At 46.9% G+C, this 19843-nt stretch overlaps 1 protein-coding gene across 3 annotated transcripts in view; it reads right to left on the reverse strand.

Annotated features, from left to right (window-relative positions):
• The window catches only part of LOC144772966 (F-box-like/WD repeat-containing protein TBL1X), a 952308-nt gene that overhangs the window by 128534 nt on the left and 803931 nt on the right, over positions 1-19843 (reverse strand). For all 3 annotated transcript variants that reach the window (XM_078657676.1, XM_078657675.1, XM_078657677.1), the window contains one exon: positions 4874-5006. In XM_078657676.1, coding sequence (XP_078513802.1) covers positions 4874-5006 — 133 coding nt within the window. The remainder of the gene's footprint in view (positions 1-4873; positions 5007-19843) is intronic.

Below are 19843 nucleotides of genomic sequence, written 5' to 3' on the forward strand. Positions count from 1 at the left end.
TGAATCTAAAGTACGTTATCTTACCCCTACAAACTGAAGGTTCTCTCAAACAGTAAGGCACACTTTTTGAGCGACAACAAGACATATGTGGTTGGCTGGAGGTAGGAGATGGTGCAACAACTCGTGGACTGGAAGTCGGGAGACGCATTCGGGGGCCATGGGGTTGGAGGGGTGAGTCCCAGGACACTGGGGTGTGTGGACACAGGGGCTCCAGCTGCGGACTTGACCTTCTTTCTGATTGACTCTCCGCTCCATCCATCTGATATTGTACCAGAGACCAATCTTACTGCAGAGTAATTATCTGACTTATAATTTTTTTCTTGTAGATTGCAGGGTGCAGTGCTTGTGGCCGGGGGTGATCTTCCTGTGGTGTTTTCTGGGAAACAGTTCTATCAGAGGTGTGAGATTTGCACATTTGGAGATGGGAGCATGGGGCAGCAATGGAATGGATGAGAACTGGGAGGGGGAGTCGGCAGTTGGAGTCTTTATCCCGTTTGGATAAGTCGGGGATATTATGTTGTCCTGGCACATGGTACGGGTGGGCTTACCTAGCATGACTGTTCTACTATGTTTGTCTTGGGGAGGGTGGCTTTGTTTACTTTTTTTTGTTGGTTGATCCGTTTTTCAAGCAGCATTCTAGGCAGGTTGCTGAGAAACTGGGGAGGGTGGGTATTCACCCCTTGGCATATGATACATATAGGAGGACGGTACTGGATACTTACCGGGAATGCCCGGAAACTGGGCACTTATGTTAAGAGGTATAGTGTCCACTCCTTCTTGAAGAGTCACAGGGTCAAAATTGTCTGTCTCCAGGAGACACACCTCACAGATGTGGAGATTGATAAAGTGGCGCCTAATGTTGATGACCTCTGCTTTTACATCAGGATCTGATGGGTTCTGATGTTGACTGCCCATTCATTTGCTTGGGAGATTTCAATTGTGTCATGGACAGGGAGCAGGTTAGGCAACCTCCCAGGGCTGACACGAAGCTGCAAAATGACTGTGTCATTGCATGAAGTGATGCTTAATTTTGGGTTATTGGATGTTTGGAATGCATGTTGACCTTTGGACAGCGTTTTCATTTGCCATTCGCTCACCCACCACACTTTTAATTTACTGGCTAGGGTGCTGGCTGCTGGATTTTGGAGTAGCGCTTAGCCCGTTTTTTTGTTGAACCATACACTGGTGCTCATTGAGTTGGATGGTGAAGGAGGTTGGGGTTGATGCACAAAATTGCCACCAGTGTTTTACTGTGGATGTCCTGTTGGACATGGAGGGCAGAAAAACGCAGCCAATGACTGACTGTCTGCAGGACAACTGGGACTCAGCCGTTGCCTGCGCAGACAAGTGGAATGCTATGAAGGAAGTGATCAGAAGGCAGTTCATGGGTTTGACATACGGAATGACTAGGCAATTGCTGAGGGAGTTGCAAAAAGAGGCAGAGGAACTAGCGGGCATGCAGGGGCTCGGCTTGACAGACCCAAAGCATCAGCAGGAACAGTTGAGGGCACTGAGGAGTATAGCGGAAAAGTGAGATAGGCTGGAAGCATACCCGCTTACACAGCACAGGCAGCGCTTGCATCTGGAAGGAGATAAGTCGAGTAAATTGCTGGCCTGGCTACTTCAAAGGGAAAGGGCACTGCCCCCTGTCATTCATCTGATAGAACCAGACAGTGTGATTGCAACCTCGCTGGTGGACCTTCTGGCAGCCTTTCACCTCGAGGGGGTATATAAGAGCGTACTCCTATTTAAGTGGATTAGACTCTGGGCTTCCTGTCTCCTCTGGAGCTGCCCCAGCTAGGCACAGTGGCAGTGGGGGAACTGGATATGTAGGTTACACTGGAGGAGATTAGGGTGGCTCTGCACTTGCTATCCACAACCAAGTCTTCGGGGTTGGGGGCAGTTTCCCAGCAGAAGTTTATAAGGGATTTACAGTAACACTGACTCAGCCCTCATCAGAGGTCTTCTTGGAAGCCAAGGAGATGGGGGTACTCCCGCCTAGAGTGTGTGAAAGCCTTATATGCATGCTGCCTAATCCGGAGGGGGGGTAGATGCTAACGATCCTGCATCGTACCGACCGCTAACGATGATAAACACTGATATTAGAATACTCTGTAAGCTCTAGGCTTGTCTGTGTCCAGTGGTGTCTGGACTGGTTCATGAAGACCAGTGTGGGTTAATTCCTGGCCACAGCAAGACATTGAATCTGAGGTGCCTTCTGCATGTGCTTCATGAAGTGAAGGACAGTCAGGAGGACATGGTTTTGGCCTCAATTGATATTAAAAAGGTATTTGATATAGTGGACTAAGGGTATCTATTGAAGGTTATGAGTCATGGTGTTTGGGCCAAGTTTAGAACATGGATTAAACGGTTATACACTGGCCCTGGTGCACGGGTAAGAGTAGAAATAGCAGAACTAGATCTCTAGGCAACATGTAGGTCAAAAACCAATAATGGCAGACCCTAATGTTAATTTTGATAGTGGGTTAGAGTGAGCCAGTATAGGTCTGACTGATCGGATACAGAATGTGATGCCTGGCAGGGATGCCTCTTTCATATGCCCTGGCAGTGGAGCCATTAGCGGTTGGGTCCGCCGGGTGTAGCTTGAGTGGGGGATTGAGTTGGGGTACTCTATGCATATCATATCACTCTAAGCTGATGGCGCATGGTTTTATCTTAGGAGCCTGGTACTTCGATGGCGGTTTAATTGGAGCAGCTGTGGGAGATTAGTGAGGTGTCTGGCTTCAAAATGAACAAAAGAAAGTCCCTAGTGTTTCCACTGGTGGTTCTGGTTCGAGTGCCCAATGAACAGTTGCCGGATTTGGGGTTGAGATGGGAGACAGAGAAGTGTTGTTATCACACTATGATGGTGGCGAATACGCACAGGAAACAGCTACAGTACAACGTTGCCGACTTGATCCGGTTTTGGAACACTTTCCCCTTATCATTTATTGGTAGAGTGGCAGTGTCCAAGATGGTGTTGCCTTGATGCCCGTACGTGATCCAACATTCACTATGTCCCCTGCCTGCTAGTGTGTTCCGTCATCTGAATTCCCTCCTCCCTGCGCTCAGTCGGGCTGGGAAACGGAGTAAGTTGCTCCCCTGACTTAGATGAGGGGGTATGAGGATGGTGGACTTTGTGTGCCTAATCTGAAATATTACTATTATTATGCCTCCCACATGCAGCATGTGGCGAAAAGAATGGACGAGGGCAACAATTGGGAGAAGGATCTTCTGGTGGGTATGGTGGAGGGGCTGAGATCCCTGCATTTCTGATAGAGGTGGGGTCATTGTGGGTGCTTCGTGGCCCCATATGTGGTGCATCAGACTGCTGAGGTGCGGTACAGGTCAGTGACAGTGGTGATTAGGAAGGTTTGTTTTCATCAGGAGCTGCCAATATGGATATTGGCACAATTTAGCCAGAAAAGGTTATGTCATATGAATCTTGACACGAGGCAGGTTGTGAGTTGGTGGGCACTTGTATCCAAATTATTTATGTATGTATTTTGAAGATGCTCAGGATCTGTTTGTGATAGACCTGGGACAATTCCCACGCTATGTGGTTGTTTCAGATCCGGTAAGAGTTCTCTGGCCGTCTTATCGTTCAGCTCTGACCACCTCGGTTATATTGGGTGTGATATTGACGCTGGGGTCTGGGCGACATTTCATTTTGTTAATTAATAAGGCATCACGGGCGGACACGATTAGAGGACCTTTAGGAGTGAGGAACGCTTGGGAGGCAGATCTCGGGACCCCTATTTCTGATGTGGCATGGGTCTGGACATGCGAGTTGTTTTAGAGTGTGACCGGTAATGCCCGGTTCAAATGAATTCACTTGAACTTCATGCATTGCACCTATAAGAATTGTGGGCTTGAAAAGGAATAATCCTGAGGGTGTCCCCGTTGTGCAACAATGGAGAAAGATTTTATGCACTTTGTGTGGGGTTGCTTGCATGTCAGTGCCTTCTGGGAGAAGGTACTTGTGCAAATAAATCGGACAGCTGCCCTGTCATGTGAGCTCAAGCCTCAGCTGTGCCTGTTGGGTCATCTTGTTCTACCCAAGAAGCATAAAATGACAGTCTGGTTTTGGAAATTGGCACTTCTGTTGGCGATAAGGTGAGTTGCCATCCTATGGATGGGGTTAGAGTCCTCGGAGGGGCTATGGGTTAGAGGTGTCTCGGAATGGGCGGTGGCAGAAGAAACTCAAATGCGATGTGCCAGGTCCGATACCAAACTTCCAGCTGATTTGGAAACCTAAGGCTTGCTCTGTTGAATGTTTTTGGAACCAGAGAGAAGAGTCTCCAGGGACGAATCCACAGGTAGTGAGGGGTAAATATAACCGTGTGGGGTGTGGGTGCGACCGAGTGGACAGAACTTGAACACATTGGGCTTGTGATATTCTCTGTGGTAACAAAGTGTGGCCCTTGTCTCCCCTATTGTATCTTCCTACTGTTATTTCTAATTTGATGTGGGACAGAAGTGGCTCTGATGCCATAATATTCTGCCTTATTGAGGAACTGCTTTGTTGTGTGTTTATAAAATGACTAATATCGTTTAAACAAAAAAAAGTAAAAATAAATAGTCCTGAGCACTGCTTATGCAGTGCTTTGGACCAATGATCTTGTCTTGGTATAATGAGTATGTTTGTTCTAATTTTACTTAACTAATTAAACAAATAGTTACCACTGAGTTCCTGCTTTAAAAAAATACTCCATCACACCTCTTTTAAAGACACCCATGCTGACCTAAAATACCACCCATCTACGCCCCCTATTAAACTATAATGGTCTTTCTTCTACACAGATTTTTATGACACACATTTCCATCAAAACAGGTGATGATAAAAGCAAATGTCCTCAAACAAATGTCTTACCCGGAAGCTAGGAGATCGCTGACTGGATTCCAGGCACAAATGAACACCTCGGACTCGTGCCCTCGAAGCACCGTCGCTTTGTTAGGTGGAATTTCAACATCTCCATCGATTTCCATGGGCTCTGAATGATTATCTGCAAGAGACATCAGATGCACATGATCTTCTGTGCATTGCCAAGGCACAACTTGATACCTAGAGCAATGCTTTCTGCAGACGGCGAGCTCATGTCTCATGTCTCTGTAGTCAGCCAGGGACACTGTCAGGGAGACAAAAACAAACTTGCAGCCTGAAGTCTGTGGCTGTGCCCTACACAACATGGCGGCACGTTTCCCCTTGTTTTCCACAGAGAAAGTGGTAGTACCGTAGCAGGCTGAAGTAGAAGGTGGGCTAAATATTACCAGTCAACTGAAAAATTAACAAAATCCACTAAACAGTGTATATTGAAAAAACCAACAAAACAGAATCTCATTATAAAGCATACCCCAGCCTTTCTGCGTATTTGTATAGTATTCAAACAACAGCAAGCTTCACACCGCACAAACCACCCACAGGATATGCTGAAGGCTGGGACCTGTGGGACTAAGGCCGCAGCTTGCCTGCAGTGGGGCAGAGGGATTGGGAGCAGGGCATTGACAAAGCAAAAGCTTGCTGTGCGTGGACAAAGGCCATTCTCTATTGGGGGGGGGAGGGGCGAGGGTGAAGGACGTGGCCTAAGTCAGCAACATGTGCGTCCTTTGGTTCTAAACGCAGAGTAACTGGTAATTGCAGGCAGTTGCTAAAGTATATCATCAGAAAGAAATCACACATGATAATTGTGGCTGTCCAATAAAATCAATAACTAGTCATCATTATTTAAATGTATTATTATTATTTTTTGAATTCCCTTTTAAACACTTCAGGTGAAGAGTGGTTATAGTTAGACCATCCTTGAATCCAGGACTGTTCACCCACAGAGTGGGTTATTGCTGAATGATTTTGGTGGGCTAGCAGATGGGCTCAGACTGCATTGATCTTCTTTTGGCCTTAGAAAAGCAAGCAACTCCCATGACATCTGAGGAGAGGTCAGCAACATTTCTTGCTAACATCTCCTCAGATGTCCTGGAAGCATCTTTGGTGGTTATAGCAATGCTTGTAGCCGCTAGGCATAGCCAATGAATGTGCAAGGTGAAAGTGGATCCAGCGGAGAAATCCTCTTTATTAATAAAAATTCCCTCTGAATGCAGCAAGCTGTTTCGTGAAAGGCTGGATGAGATGATTTGAAGGGCATTTAGAGATAGAAAGCACGGCCTCTGTTATTAAGATAAGTATTCTTAATCTTCTTCCAATCAGAAATCATCGGGTCACTCTTCTTGTTCCCCACTCAGGCGAAAGTATAAATCATCTTTATCACAACAAGAGGTTTCATCTCAAGAAGCAAATAAAAAGATTTCCAGCCTGGAACATCTACACAGAAATCCTGCCTATTTTGGGCACTCAAAATCAATAGAACATGTTAGCAGCAGACTTCATTTATTTGCAGACATTTGGGTACAAGTCTTCAGCGGCAAACAGGTACCAAGGGTCATTCAGAACAGTTACTGGATAGACTTTTGAAGCATTCCTGCCATGGCAGGGATCCTTTCCACTGCCATTCCCAAGGATTATATGAAACACAAAGCCCTCCTTTCTGGAAATCAGGGTCTAGTCTTTAAAAGAGCTGTGATGAGAGTTCCTCCATCACAACATGGAGAATGCTTCTATTTCATCCTGTTCCTGGTTCAAAAAGCCTAAGGTGCATAAATGCTGGTGCTGGATCTGAAAATGGCATACACATTGATTCGAAAATTCATTTAAAATGGTTACCTTGCAATCAGTAATTCAAATGGTAAAGGAGGTACACTCTCTCATCACAAAAGATTAGGAAAATGCCTATCTCCATATCCCCTCACAGCAGACTTTCAAAAACATTTGAGTTTTGCTATAAGAGGTCAACACTTTTAGTTTTCAGTTCTACCCTTCAGGTTCAAATCTGCTCTAAGGGCATTTACAAAGGTCCTGGCCACTCTGATCGCTTTGTTTCACCTCAGTGCAGTTTGGCCAGATGATTCGGACGATTTGCTCATTGATGCACCGTCAAAAGATATGGCCCATTCTCACATTCAGGTGCTCCTCACTTTATTGCAAAAGATGGGTTTCTGATAAATTGGGCAAAATCAGAGGCAGTTCAATATCCGGACAAGCTCTTCAAAGGAGGGTGCTTTCACACAGACCAAGAGATAGCAAATCTTCCACAAGCAAGACTGGTAAAACTCCAGACAAGGCTGCACAATCTACTGGCACAGAGGAATACTGCCATTTCCCAAGCCTACAGGTGCAGAGAGATCATTCTGCAACCATTTTGTTGGTATTGACAGAGCGGGCTTTTTAAAATCTCAAACGTCTGGTGTAATCATCATTCAAGCCTTCTACTGGTCATATGGACCTTTTTCATCAACAAGGAGAGGGTTTTAGAGTGATATGATCATTTGTTTGCATTACCATAAATAGTGAGAACCATTGGGGCTCCACGGGAAATGACAAAGATAATTGAAGTGAGGTTAATGGTTTTATTAAGAAATTGAGGTGAGATTAAAGTCATTGATAATCAGGTAATTACATCTTAAGTAGTAGTGTTACAAATTTAAATTGCCAAGTAGACAATATTTTAGTACAAGATAAAACAATGGGAATAAAAATCACACTTAGAATATATAAAATCCAGAAAGTGTGTTCCAAACAGGAAAACTCCTCATCTAAATTAAGAAGAATATGTTGAAAAAGTGCATTTGGTTAGGCAAATTAATAAAGTGTCAGCTTCAGAAAAAACAAATAAGGTTACTGATGAGAGAATAAAAAGGCCTAGGCATAAAGCCTTTGCAATCATAGTGCGGAGATCAGCAGGGTTAACTTAAAAGGGATTTTTTCAGTTCGAAGTCAGCAATCATCTCCCTAGAGCAAAAGAGTGTGCATGAGTCAAGGAAAAGGGCAGTCCAGCAATGATGATGATACCCTTGTCTATGGAACTCAAACTATTATATTTCAACAAAATCACTATTGCAACATTTCAGCTCGTTCCCACCTTGAGACCCAATCCGTTTTCTCCAAACTATGGGAGCAGGTATATTCCGTTTTCTCATGTCTAAACAATGACCCATGCATAGCTACGTAATTGAGTTGTTACACCAGACAATCTGTTAGGTACAGTCAGCTCTTCCCATGAGTCATCCCTCCTCAAGATGAGAACCTCACTATCAGTTGAATAGTTCATTACAAATGTCTATTCACTAGCTAATAAAAAGGCACCCAGAAAAATACAGCATCTGCAGTGAGAAGAAAAAAACATAATGAGCAAAGCAAGCAAATTCAGCATTTGCAGGCCTTTCAGCCTTTCATGTGTTAAATCAATATTCAAAATGGCATCCTTAGGCTAAGCTTAAGTTATACATGCATGTTAATTCAGATGCCACTTTTAATGGTTAAATGAGGTCACCTACTACAAATTATATGACTAATATCCACACATTAATGTTTTAAATAATACTTTGTTAATGAATGTGTTTAATGATGCACATGAAAATTGCGCTATCCCAGAACCATGGGCAAGGTTCCATCTTCAGCAGTTCAGCAGTTTGTGAGATTCTTTCTGTCTCTGTGAGATCGTCTTTTTCTGAGTCTCAGCCAGAAAATCTCTGTCTCACAGAGTGCAACATCAGTTACAATGGTGGCTTGTCCTTCAAATCCCTCAAGGGGAATATTCTTTCTCTGCAGTCCCTGTTGATCATCACAGCAGATGCTAGTCTCTCGGGGTGGGGAGCTTGGATAGGTATTCATCAAAACCAGGGAGTACAGCCACTTACACAGAGCAGGAGATACTCAAACTGGAGGAAATTAGAAGCTGCTTGACTATCTCTGAAATCTTTCTCTCCTCAAATTTCAGGAAAAGTGGTTCTTGTAAGAACAGACAATATAACCATCAAAGCTTATCTCAACAAGGAATAAGGAATATGATTGCCATCCCTGGTGAAGATTTCAGACAGACGTTTTTATTGGGCAGAGAGACACCCCACATCTCTTTCAGCAAATCACATTGCAGGGGCTCTGAACATCATACCAGACTCATGGAGCAGAAACATTCTCTCGTCAACACACTTTTGCCTTCATCCCTCAGTCTTTTCCAAAGTTGTCTGGGGATGGGAATTGCCAATATTAGATCTCTTTGAAACCTAACCAAAGGTGCTGGTGGACAGATACTGCTCCAGAACAAGGGTGGATCGAGGTTGGGCAAGGGATGCTCTAACCTGCCAGTGCCCCCTTCTCCCCAGTCTTCTATTTGCTCTTCCCCACCTTTTCTATCCTGCTGAGGTTTCTTCCAAGAGTCAGGAGGGAGAGCATTATAGTACTTTGACTGCGCCAAGAAAGGCCCGCACATATTAGTTTCCTCTCCTGACATTTCTGAAAATGGAGAAGGAATTGAGACTTCCCACCAATCCATCTCCATTCGACTTTCCAATTCTGCAACAGAAGGTTTCAATGAGACTCAAGCTAGAAGTCTGGAAACTGAGAAAAGGCGGATGAGGATGAGTGGTCTTCCTGACATTTTGCTTCCTACTTTACAAGCAGCTAGGCAATCTTCCACCTTGAAAGCCAATTCCAGACACTGGGTTTCCTTTAATGAATGGTGTGTGGCGAGGCAATTAGACCCGTTCATTGCAGATTTTTTCCAGTTTATGTCATTTTTGAAGGATGGGGCGACTTTGGGTTTAGGAATTTTCACTCTTAAAATCCAACGGGTCTCTATCAGAGCTTTTAGAGCTTCTTGTGGTACACTTTTGATCCAACTGCTTTGGTTCCCAGGTTCTTTATGGAGGTGTTGAATCTCCATTCTGACCCTCCTCATCAGTATTCGTTTTGGGAGCCAATGTTAGTTTGGACGCATTCAAATTTCCCCCTTTGAGCCACTGGGTCAAACTAATCTTAAAACGTCAACAGTGAGGGCTTTCTTCCTAGTTCCAATCACATCAGCTGGAAGACTGGGTGAATGGCCAGCTTACTCTTACAGGCACCCTTTATGCAGGATTTTTGAAGATAAGATTGTTTTACGTCCTCTTCCCACTTTTTGTTCAAAGGTTAATTCACTTTTTCATTAAGACCAGGAAGTAATAGTTCTTCAATTGTTTCCTTCTCCAATTTCTTTACAGGAAGATCGTTTCACAAGCTGGATGTTAGAAGAGCCCCCCTAATTTGTCTTGAAAAGACACCATCCTTTAGACAGTCTAAGCGATCATTTGTTCATTGTGGTCATGCTCGGAAGAGTTGTAAACCTACTTTAGCTTCAGTAAGTTGTTGGTCAGATCTCTAATCGTGATGGCTTACAAGTCAAACCGAGTGGTTTTCACGGCTGTTCGACTCGTGGTATGTTTACTTCTGTGTCTGAAATCCATGGGACCTCTATTACAGAGATTTGGAGGGTGGTGACATGGGTTTCGCCATCCACTTTCATTAATCACTGTAGGGTTGCTCTGGACAGAGTTGGATGATGTTTTCGGTTAAAAATTCGTAGCCTCTATGAAGTAATAACGAGTGTTCTACCAGTACACTTTTTGTGTATTTGTGATTAAACTTTATTTTCTAAAGCATATAAATTACAGTTGTCTTCTTTTTCTCTGCTTTGTAGAGCTCACAATAGTAAGGAAAGAAAGTGTGGGTAATGCTTCAATTACTTACTGGTAATCTCACGTCCTACCTCCCGTTTTCAGGCCACCTGCATACATACTAAGGGCTTGGTATAGACAGGAGGATAGTTGGGGGCGGGGGCCTTTTTATTTTGAGGATTGGAGTTTGCAATTCGCAATCTAGGGAGGGAGGACTGCCTCAATATATTAAGTAAGGAAAGAAAGGGAAAGGATTATGCAATTATAGGTAAGTAATTGAAGCATTAAACACAGTAATGTATATCTGCTGTATCAATGCCAGGATGTAGAGGTCACCACACTACAAATATGGGCATAACAGGCAGCTGAATTCCATGTTCAAGCAATACTTATCATCATACACACTAAATGCACTTGTAAGGCAACATCTAAAGTCTTTGCATGAGACACATACAGAGGTGGACAGCTGCAGCAAGTGCACTCACAGTTCATAGAATAAACCAACAGACATAAAATGCAGTTGCAAAGCTCCAGGGCACTGGCAATATCTAGATGCCCCAGCACAACTTCTATCTGTAATAAATGTTGCCATTACGCTCACAAGCAACAAAAATCTTGAAGCACATCAAATCCTGCTCTTAGCCTCCATTATCACTGTCAATAGTCAAAGGTCTATGTGGAAATAATATGCCGAAAATTGATCGGATTCCTTTGTCACTAAACACATTAAAAAATGACAAGTGTATGGTATTTCTGCAATGCAGGTTATGATTTCAGTGAAGTTTTATATTAAGTTGTACCTTCAAAAGTGCCATTGGTGGTGTCATCTGTGACATTATGTAGGCGATCAGGAGAAATGCATTGGGGTGTTATGACTGGGAAATGTGTTTGTTTTTTTAATACAAAAAAACCCTTTTATTTTTGGGCTGGCATTATAACGGCAAATCAATTTTGTGATCCTTTTGGACCAAACAGCAAGCCACATATTTTACAAAAAACACGTTTTTGTCCTTTAGAGAAGAAAATTAAAACCAAAAAACACAACGTGCCTCAATAATGGACAAACCCCTCCCCTTCTCCTCCCCCTTGGTTGCACTTTCACTTAGTGTGTCATATTTCATAATCAAGATCATTAGACATGAGCCGATAGGCCCCTAGGTCACAGATATAAAGCTTTCAACTTCCAGATGTCTTCATTATTCAAAAACATTTTACTATCCTGATTTTATGTAAATCAGTTTAGAACTTTAAATTGTGGCAGATGTTATGTTATGGTATGTTAATTTGGTATTTATAAAGCGCGCGGCTACACCCAGGAGTGTCCCGGCGCTAACAAAAAAAACACATAACAACCAAGGAACAAGAGAGCATAAAATCGACCTCTGACCCTGCTCGCAGGCAGGTCGCTCCCCACGCCACCACACGGCCGCCAGCTGCCTCGTACCTGCTCCCTGCCGCCCGCCTGTTTTCCCGCAGTTTCCCGCTCCTTCCCGCCGCTGCGTCCCTGCGGCCCGCCTCCCTGCTCCCCATTGGCCACCCTGCTCCCGCCTCCCAGCTGCTCCTCCCTCCCTCTCCCCCTCTTAAGGAGGCCACGCAGTGGTGTAGGAGCGACCTCTGACCCTGCTCACAGGCAGGTCGCTCCCCATGCTACCACACAGACGCCAGCTGCCTCGTACCTGCTCCCTGCCACCCGCCTGTTTTCCTGCCGTTTCCCGCTTCTTCCCGCCGCTGCGTCCCTGCAGCCCCGCCCCCCTGCTCCCCATTGGCCACCACGCTCCCACCTCCCAGCTGCTCCTCCCTCCCTATCCCCCTCTTATGGAGGCTGCACAGCGGACGTGCGCAGCGGACAGGCCGCTGGAGCGCCGAAGATGCGCCAAAGGCAAGCCCGTCTGCGCCCGTCCACGCCTGGACCCGGCCCAGCGCCAGAACGCCTGGACCCCGCGAACGCCACAACACCAGACTCCGCTACGACGCCAGCACCCTCTACGCACTCAACGCCGGCCGAAACCACACCTGCTTCCAAGCCGCCCCGAAACGGACTCACTGACCTTTCTCCTGCCACACCTGCAGCTTTACCTGCGACAGAGCCACCCAACCTCCAAGGACTGGACCCAACCACCTCCGCTGCATACTCCTTAACACCCGCTCCGCACGCAAACACGTCGTCGAGGTCTGGGATCTGCTCGATACCTCCGCCCCAGACGTGGCCTTCCTGACCGAGACCTGGTGGAACGACTCCTCGGTGCCCGACATCGCCATAGCCATCCCGGATGGCTACAAGATCACCCGCAGGGATCGCGCCAATGGAATCGGAGGAGGAATAGCCATTGTCCACAAGTCCACCCTCAAGGTTGCCACCCACGCAGACGACACCCTCAGCACCGCCGAACGCCTGCACTTCCGGATCCACACCGACTCCAACACCACCCTCAGAGGAACACTTATCTACAGACTCCCCGAACCCCGAGATCAATTCAGCGACTCCATCGCCGACCTTGCCAGCACCCACGCACTCGCCTCCACGGACTACATCCTCCTCGGGGACCTGAATTTCCACCTCGAGAACAACAATGACGCCAACTCCGCCACCCTGATCGCCAACCTCGGCCTCAGACAACTCCTCACCGCACCCACCCACGCCGCTGGCCACACGCTGGACCCCGTCTTCTCCGCAGGCACCCACGTCTCCTCGACCACACCTCCGAACTCCACTGGACCGACCACCACTGCATCCATTTCACCTTCAATAAACCAACCGCGCACCACCGCACCCAACAGCTACCTCGCTGCTGCTGGAGCAAAGTCACCGAAGACCAGCTGATCACCACCCTCGCCCAAAACCCACCCACCAACCCCACCAACCCAGACACTGGAGCCCACAACCTCAGACAGTGGATCAACGACTGCGCCAACACCCTCGACCCACTCATGAAACCCTCCAACAACCACGCCAGCAAGAGAGCCAACTGGAGAAGATATGGCTCCACGAACGCACTCCGGACAACCACGCAGCCCACAAGGACGCCACCCACAGACATCACCAACTCATCAGATTAGCCAAGAGATCCTCCTTCAAAGACCGCCTGGATAACAAAGAACACAACAGCAAAGAGCTTTTCTCCAACCCCAGCGCCAACGCCAACGACATACCGCCCTCACAAGAACTGTGCAACTCACTGGCCATCTTCTTCCACCGCAAGATCGCTGACATCCATGACAGCTTCAACACCATGACCGCCTAAACTACGCCAGACCCCACCTCCCCTGTGAACACCACCAGGGCCAACCGCCTGACCTCCTGGTCCAACGTCAACGACGACAAGACACGCAAGGTCATGAACTCCATCCACTCAGGATATCCGTCAGACCCATGCCCACACCACATATTCAACAAAGCAGACGCTGCCATCACACCCCAACTACGGAAGGTCATCAACATCTCCTTCGAAACAGCGACATTCCCGGAAAGCTGGAAACACGCCTAAATCAACGCCCTCCTCAAGAAGCCAAAGGCGGACCCCAAGGACCTCAAGAACTTCCGGCCCATCTCCCTGCTCCCGTTCCCGGCGAAGGTCATCGAGAAAATCGTCAACATGCAACTGGCCCGCCACCTGGAAGACAACAACATCTTGGACCTGTCCCAGTCCAGATTCAAACGAAACCACAGCACCGAGACAGCCCTCATCGTCGCCATAGACGACATCCGGTGCCAACTAGACAACGGCGAAACATCAGCCCTCATCCTCCTGGACCTGTCAGCCGCCTTTGACGCGGTCAGCCATCGCACTCTAAAGACGCGCCTCCTAGAAGCCGGAATCCAAGAGAAAGTCCTTGACTGGACCACGTCCTTCCTCTCCGGCAGAACCCAGAGCGTCCGCCTCCTGCCCTTCTGATCCGAGGCCACCGACATCATCTGCGGCGTCCCCCAGGGCTCATCCCTCAACCCGACGCTGTTCAATGTCTACATGGCCCCCTTGCACAAGTGGCCCGCCAACACCTCAATATCATCTCCTATGCTGATGACACCCAGCTCATCCTCTACCTCACCAAGGACCCGCACACTGCCAAAACCAACCTCCACGAGGGAATGAAGGCCGTCGCCGACTGGATGAGGAACAGCCGTCTGAAGCTCAACTCAGACAAGACGGAGGTACTCATCCTCGGCCCCACCCCCTCAGCCTGGGACAACTCTTGGTGGCTGACCACACTAGGAACAGCACCGACACCCACCGACCATGCACGCAACCTAGGATTCATCCTCGACTCCTCCCTCTCCATGTCTAAACAGGTCAACGCCGTCTCTTCCTCCTGCTACAACACCCTCCGCATGCTCCGCATGATCTACAAGTGGATCCCGACAGAAACAAGAAGAACGGTGATGCACGCCCTTGTCAGCAGCAGACTGGACTACAGCAACGCAGTCTACGCAGGAATCCCAGTCAAACACCTACGATGACTACAATGCATCCAAAACGCCTCCGCCCGACTGATCGTCAACGTCCCCCGCCGCGGCCACATCTACCCCACCTGAGAGACCTACACTGGCTCCCCGTCGACAAGAGGATCACCTTCAAGCTCCTCACCCACTCACACAAAGCACTCCACAAAGCCGGACCAGCCTACCTGAACAGCGGACTCAGCTTCTACACCCCCACCCACCAGCTCCGCTCCACCAGCCTCGCCCTCGCAGTTGTTCCCCGCATCCAACGAACAACCTCCGGTGGCAGATCCTTCTCCTACCTCGCCGCCAAGACCTGGAACACCCTCCCTACCCACCTACGGCAGACCCAAGACCTACTCGCCTTCAGAAGACTCCTCAAGACCTGACTCTTCGAGCAGTAGCGGCACCCCCTCCCCTCAGCGCCTTGAGACCCTCACGCGCTTTACAAGTACTCTGATTGATGGATTGAAAAGGCAGACACCAGCAAAGCAGATTAGAGTTGGAAAAGCCATGTCTTGAGCTTTTTCCTAAAGGTGAGCAGGTTCTGAACCTGTCTGAGAGCCAATGGAGGGCCGTTCCATAGACGGGAGGCGACCACCTGAAAAGAACGACCCCCGATCCGAGTACGTGAAACTTTAGGAACAGGGATCAGGAGTTAAGTAGAGTACCTCAAAGTACGTTGAGGGATATAGTAGGGAAATCTTTGTCTAAGGTAAGGGGCTCCAATCTGATTAAAGGATTTAAAACCAGAATCAGAGCTTTAAAGTGAATTCTTTTCTGAACAGGAAGCCAATGCAGGGATCACAGAAGAGGGGACATATGATTCATGGGGCCTGCCAGAAAGATGCCCCTAGCCGCCGGGAGTCTCAAGTACAAAGAGCTGGCATAATCCAATTGCGAGGTTACCATAGCTTGATCAATGGTTCATTTAGAGGTCTCTAAGAGATATACTCTAAGTACGGACCACATTTTCTTCAAATCCAATGAACTCTTCATAACATTATGAATCAAATGTTTCGCCGCTAGTGTGCTCCGTAATCGGTGACACTTTCCTCCACCAAAATGCTACAGCTAGTTTAGTAGTTCCAAGACAGTCTACATTAGAATTCCATCTGATTTTCTGATACAGTTCATGTTTGGGAATCAAAGACCCAGTACACAAATTTCTGAGGAGTCTGTTAACATGTATCCCAATATTTCTCTGAAGGCTTTATTTATCTCTTTACAGAATTCAGCCAATTTGCGGAATTCCCAGCAAGGGTGCCTATTGCTGGCAGTCCCTCCAACACTTGGGAATTGCAGAAGGGAATATTTTATGCATCCTGGTAGGAACACTATGCCACCATTAAAAAGCCTCACAATGGATTTTCCTGTTCTATATAGTGAGTGAGCTCTTCTGTATTTTTCTCCACAAAATCTCACCTTTTTGGGTGTTGTTATGTTAACAAAATTTTATATAGCGCTCGTACACCCAGAGGTTTCATGACGCTGACAGACGGAGGCTCTGAAGGCTAGAGGCTCTAAAGGGTTTTCTAACTGTTCCCCTTGGCTTACTCCCATTTGATTTAATATACACATTTAGTGGCTCCTCGACGTCTAATAGCACTGCATTGATTTTAGAAATTAGGCCTTTAGATGAGGTTTGCGGATTTATCATGAGTAGCTGCATTCTTTATGTTCAGCTGCATTAGCCAATATCTGATCTGTGCATATGGTAGCCGCTACGTTTCAATTATTCCAAAAACTTGATTACAATGATTAAACTATTTGATAGTGCCTTAATGAAGCATATCTGAAATTAGCCCGCAACCTCTGTTTAGTCGTTTTTCAACTGCCCCTTGGTGTAGTGCCGTTGTAAAATCTGGGTTTAGGCATATTGGGTATGAGGTGATCAGTAGATAGTGAGTCTCTGGGTTGGCACTACATAATCCGAGGCTTGTAGTGGTAGTAAAATATCTTTATTCGGTTTATACAAAAACCATAAAAGCTCATCACAAGCCTCTACAATATTTTTACTAACCTTCATTCAGTCATATAAAAGCCTATACTTTAAGAGTATTATAAAATAGTAAGCCTGCCGAATATACTGTTTTAAACAATAAAACCCAAAAAATTGACTAAAAGCAAGTTATCTTATTCATATCCACAATAATTAGTAAGTATCCTTATAGGGGCTTGGGTTTATCTTAATAAACTGGCATGTACTGGAAATCCTGACATAAGATATGAATTTCCATTAGATAACATAGTATAAACCGCCACCAGCCGGTGCGGTGTATGGTCATTGTCTTGTAAGGGATTTCATCTTCCTCATTCTTAGTCTCCAAGCATGCAACAGGTATCTGGATAGGGTAAAAACTAACAATTCAGTGCGATCAGTTCTTAGAATTTGAATAGTATCTTTTAAGCGATTTGGCAAAGAAATACGACAAATAGGAAATAGCCAAGTTCGTCTGATCACAGTGCATTCAGGAGAAGAGAACAAGAAATGTACTTCATGTACTTCGGGTGCCGCTCGTATTGAGGCTCTTACCGAGTGTTCACTTGCAACCTGCTTCACGCTACAGGAGTAGCTTTCATCTGCCCAAACCATCGTGCCATCAGAGGGAGGAGGAAGCCTTCGCGAGGCCGCAGAGGAGGTGAGAGGCGCGGCCCCGGGACTGCGAGGAACAGCGTCAAGTCCATCAGCTGTTTCCTCTTCCCGCGTGAGCCGCGCCCCCTCCCAGTGCCCGCCCCCATTAAGGACTTCGAAACCTCTCGCGGCCCCCGCTGCGCGGGAGCCGCTCGTATTGAGGCTCTTACCGAGTGTTCCCTTGCAACCTGCTTCACGCTACAGGAGTAGCTTTCATCTGCCCAAACCATCGTGCCATCAGAGGGAGGAGGAAGCCTTCGCGAGGCCGCAGAGGAGGTGAGAGGCGCGGCCCCGGGACTGCGAGGAACAGCGTCAAGTCCATCAGCTGTTTCCTCTTCCCGCGTGAGCCGCGCCCCCTCCCAGTGCCACGCCCCCTTTCACTCCATACTGATTTAAACGAGGCCAGCAACGCGCATCGCGGGACGCGCGCGGGTCACAGCCCGGGGCGAAGCCCGGGCAAAGGGCGGGCCCGTTCAAGCCTGGGCAAGTCTGGTCTGGGCCAACCCATTTACATCCTCATCTACACATTGCTATCCATATTGCATCTTGGTGCCGATTCAAACATAATACCTAAGACTACATCTGTGCTACAGCGCCACTATGACAACCAGGGCAATGAGAAACAAGACGGCGCAAGGAGTGGGTCCGATAATTGGGCCGATTGACCAATTTATCAACAAAGCTAATGACGCGATCAATCAGGGGATCGTACTCCTAGAAAGACGTGTCTCTCAGGACCTAGCAGTAGCACGAAGATCCTCAATGGGCCTTTTGGCTTTAGCCAAAACACCCACTCATCAGGAAACAATTGTCCCATTATTGCGAGAAACCCGCGCCGATCTTCACACCATTCCAACGAGTGTCGACCTATCTGTCACCCATCTATCACTTGGAGAAGATACCCTGGACGACCTTGAAAAAACACCTACTTTGGTGATTAGTCCCACTCAAATCACCCAAATTCCCCTGCTAACCTTGACTGGGTCACAATCTTTAACCGAGTCCCCACTTTCAATAGCAGTTTCTCCATTAAAAACCGACAAGGAGACAAGGGAGGGCCCCCTTCTTAACCAAGACAACACAAGATCAGCAGTTAAGAATAAGATTAAGCAAAAAACTTTACCAAAGCGTATAAGGTCGAAAAAAACGCCCTGCATTAACTACCGGAACAACACAAGTCATTCATCAATGGTCAATGCGGATGACCCCTCTGTTTTAGCTGCATCGTCTGACGACGTCCATAGGGGTCATGGTGCTGCCAACTCAAATTATCTTGAGCTCAATTCACAAGTACTAGATGTAATTAAGGACCTTATAAAAACTCAATTAACACCAATAGAGCGAACCCTAAACAATATTGAAAAACAAATGGCAAGACTAATTAAGAATACTAGTCATCTTACACCACCTATTACCACCCTAGCGTCCTTGGCTCCCACGATTACCACCCATCCTAAGGCAGCCACAGTAAAAAAACCGACACCTACGCTAATAACTCTTCCGAAACAGAATCCCCAAAGCAATAGCACAATAGCTGTAAACAATTCTTCAATGTCCAATACTATATCACTTACTTCTAATACAAACACCCAATTAGCTAATGCACAACCGGCGAGCATATACGTACCACCTCAAAAAGGACCACAAAAATCAACACAGAAACCCACACAACTTAATCAGTTTACTGCAAAGTCCCAGCAACCAAAGATACCATACGAACAACCATATAGGTCTAGACAGATCCTGGCACGCATCACCCTTCCACCCGAATGCGGAGCCTACGTCCTTGTATTGGTAAATGTACCTACACTTAAACAGGAACAGAGTGAAACAACATCATCCCTGAAAAACAAGGTACTCCATTGGCTAAGTTTGAACTGCAATTTCCCACTAGAATGTGCTGGGGAAATTTCCCATACGCAAAGAGTAGGCTGGATAGGCCCTCTACGTAAAAAATTCGAGGGGGACTGTGTAGTTATTACCTTCAGAAACCCCCAGTGGGCCGAAAAGACACTACCTAAGGCACCCCCACCCTCCACATGGGAATTCAACACAACCCTCCTCCCATTGGGCTATTTCTATAGGCACCTACTAAATACAAACAATAATATTCCGCCTACCTCTATTAATCCTTTCTCAGAAAGATCTTACCCTTCCACTTCCTACCCTCCCATTTCCTACCAGAATCCTAAGTTCCTATATCCAACAGGCTCGGTACAGTGGCATCA

This window comes from Lissotriton helveticus, chromosome 8, assembly GCF_964261635.1.
Source record: "Lissotriton helveticus chromosome 8, aLisHel1.1, whole genome shotgun sequence".
Classification (NCBI taxonomy): domain Eukaryota; kingdom Metazoa; phylum Chordata; class Amphibia; order Caudata; family Salamandridae; genus Lissotriton; species Lissotriton helveticus.